Source organism: Corapipo altera, unplaced genomic scaffold, assembly GCF_003945725.1.
Source record: "Corapipo altera isolate COAL_440 unplaced genomic scaffold, ASM394572v1 60436, whole genome shotgun sequence".
NCBI classification, from domain to species: Eukaryota; Metazoa; Chordata; class Aves; order Passeriformes; family Pipridae; genus Corapipo; species Corapipo altera.
In genome coordinates this window covers 1-2,637 of record NW_020888737.1, presented here as the reverse complement: position 1 = coordinate 2,637, position 2,637 = coordinate 1, and the positions used below count along the sequence as shown (strand labels likewise).

Below are 2,637 nucleotides of genomic sequence, written 5' to 3'. Positions count from 1 at the left end.
CCCCCCCCGCGGGCACAGGGACCCCCCCCCCCAATCACACACAGCAGCTGTTAAATAAATTTTAATGCAAATTATTAATGCACATTATTAATAAGGGGGTGTCCTGCCGGGGGGGGGCTGCCCCCCCCAGGTTAGAGGTGAGGGAAAGTAGAGCTGGGGGGGAGGTCCTTGTGTCCCCCCCGGGTTAGACCCTGAGCACCCACCCTGGGGGGACCCTGCACCCACCCCGCGGTGGGGGGGTCCCCAGCACCCACCCTGGGGGGGGGCAACACCCCTTCCCCCCCTTTTTGGAGTTTAGCTCTGTCCCCCCCCAGCACAGAGGGGGCAGAAATTCCAGTTTCTCCCCAGAAAAGGATCTGGGAGCCCCCAGACCCCCCCAGGCCCCCTGTGGCATTGGCCCCTGCAGGGGATGGGGGGGGTCCATCCCCTGCCCCCCCCCCGGTGCTGGGGGTCAGACCCGGGACTGGAGGGGCCTGGGGGGGTCACGCTGGGGGGGTCCCGGGCTGCTGCTGCCGCTGCTGGAGGAGCTGGAGTTGGGGGGCCTGGGGGGGCCCCCCCGGCCCTTGAGGGTGCTGAGCCGGGCGTCCAGGGACAGGGTGCGGGGGCGGCCCCGCCGGGGGGGGGCTGGGGCTGCGCGGGGGGGGCCCCTCGAACAGCGACAGCCACGGGGGGGGGCCCGGCGGGCGGGGACCCTCCCGGTGCCGCGCCAGGATGTCGGTCACGGCCGCGATGTCGTCTGAGGGGTCAATAGCTGGGGGGCAAAGGGGGGGGAAGGGGAGGTCAGCGGCTCCCCCAGACGCCCCCCGGAGCCCCCGCTGCTGCACCGTGGGGTGGGGGCTGCAAACAGCCCCCCCATTATGCCCAGACCCCCCCAGACCCCCAGAGGTGCCCCATGGCCCTCACAGGCTGTGGAGGGGATGGCTCAGAGGTCCCCCCAGACGTCCCATTTCCCCTCCAATGGCCCCCGCGGGTGGGGGGGTGTCTCAGGGGTCCCACAGTCACCCCCCCACTCCTCCCAGCACTGCCTCACAGCCCCCATGGGTTTGGGGGTTCTCGGGGCCCCCCCACTGCTCCCTCCAGTGCTGTGGGGGGGAGTCCTGGGGGCCCTTTGCTGTCCCCAGGGGTGCTGTGGTGGTGGGGTCTCGGCCCCCCCGTGCCCCCCATCACCTGTCGCTGTAGTAGGAGCTGAGCAGCGCCCGGATCTCGGCCGAGACGTTCTCCTGCAGCAGGAGCCCCTCGCCCGGGGGGGGGCCCGGGGGGGCCCGGCGGGGCTGGGGGGGCACCGGGGGGTGGCAGAGCAGCAGAGAGGGGGGCACAGAAAAGGGGGGACAGAGGGGGGGACAGAGGGGGGGAACAGCAAGGAGAGAAGAGCAGCGTTAGGGAGCGAGCAGAGAGCAGAGAGGGGGAGACAGAGCAGAGCCCCCCCAGCCCGACCCTCCCGGCCCCCCCGGCCCCACTCACCCGTCTGGTGGTAGAGGGAGCCCTGGGGGGGCAGCGGGGCCGGGGGGCGGCGCGGGGGGGGCTCCTCGATCCGCATCAGCTCCTCACAGCACTGCTTCCACTGGCCTGGGGGACAGGGGCGGGGGCACAGCAGGGCATGGGGGGGCTGGCACTGGGATGGGGGTCCCATGGGATGGGGGTCCCATGGGATAGGGTCATCCCAGGATGGGGACTGCAGTGGGATAGGGTCCCACGGGGTGGGGGTCCCACTAGGAGTGGGGGCCACAGAGTTGGGGGGGTCCTGCAGAGAAGGGAGGTGTCCCATTGGGATGATGGGGGTCCCAAAGGGATGATGGAGGTCGTGGGATCAGGTCCCACAAGACGGGTTCCCATCGGGATGATGAGGCTCCCTGTGGGTCGGGAGTCCTGCAGGGATGGAGGGATCCCAGCAGGATGAAGGGATCCCACTGGGACGGGGATCCCTCCGGACTAGGGGGGTTCCCACACAGCTCAGGGGGGTCCCACATGGCTTGGGGAGGTCCCACAGGGCTTGGGGGTCCTGTAATAATGGGGGTCCCACATGGACAGGGGCCCACCAGGATGGGGTGTCCCACATGGATGGTGGGGGTTCCCGGGGGTCTTCGCTCACCCAAGTCGCAGAGGTGCTGCTCGAAGGCCTCGAGCCAGCGCTGGGCCTCGGCCGCGCTCTCGGCCACCAGGGCGTGGGTCACCTCCTCCCCCCCCAGCCGGTTGGTGACGGCCACCACGGGGGGCTGCCCGCGCCCCCCCGGCTGCGCCCGCACCCGCGTGTCCTGCGGCGGGCACAGCGCTTGGACCCCACGGTCCCTGTGCCCCCTGAGCCCCCAGAGCCCCCCATGTCCCCCTGGCTTCGCTGCACCCACATGTCCTACAGCACCGGGAGACCTCGGACCTCCCAGTCCCCCAGAGACCTCAAAGCCCCCATCCCCCTCAACCCTCCATAGCCCCCAAATCCCTGTACCCACCGTGCCCCCCAGACCCCCTGTGTCCCCCATGCCCCACAACCCCCCCGTGCCCCCCACACCCCCCAGCCCCTGTGCCCCCACAGCCCCCTGTGCCCCCCATGCCCCACAGCCCCCCGTGCCCCACAGCCCTCCATGCCCCCTGTGCCCCCCATGCCCCCTGTGTCCCCCATAACCCCGTGCCCCCCATGCCCCA

The 2,637-nt window shown here is 71.3% G+C and overlaps 1 protein-coding gene across 1 annotated transcript; it reads right to left on the bottom strand.

Annotated features, from left to right (window-relative positions):
* Window positions 1–48: 48 nt before the first annotated feature.
* LOC113942051 (rhotekin-like) lies at window positions 49–2,286 on the bottom strand (the record flags this gene model as incomplete). The annotated part of the gene is made up of 4 exons (XM_027633192.1): window positions 49–751; window positions 1,168–1,271; window positions 1,462–1,566; window positions 2,090–2,286. Coding segments are annotated over 4 exons (439 nt in total), but the record flags the coding sequence as incomplete, so codon positions are not given.
* Between the last annotated feature and the right edge of the window lie 351 nt (window positions 2,287–2,637).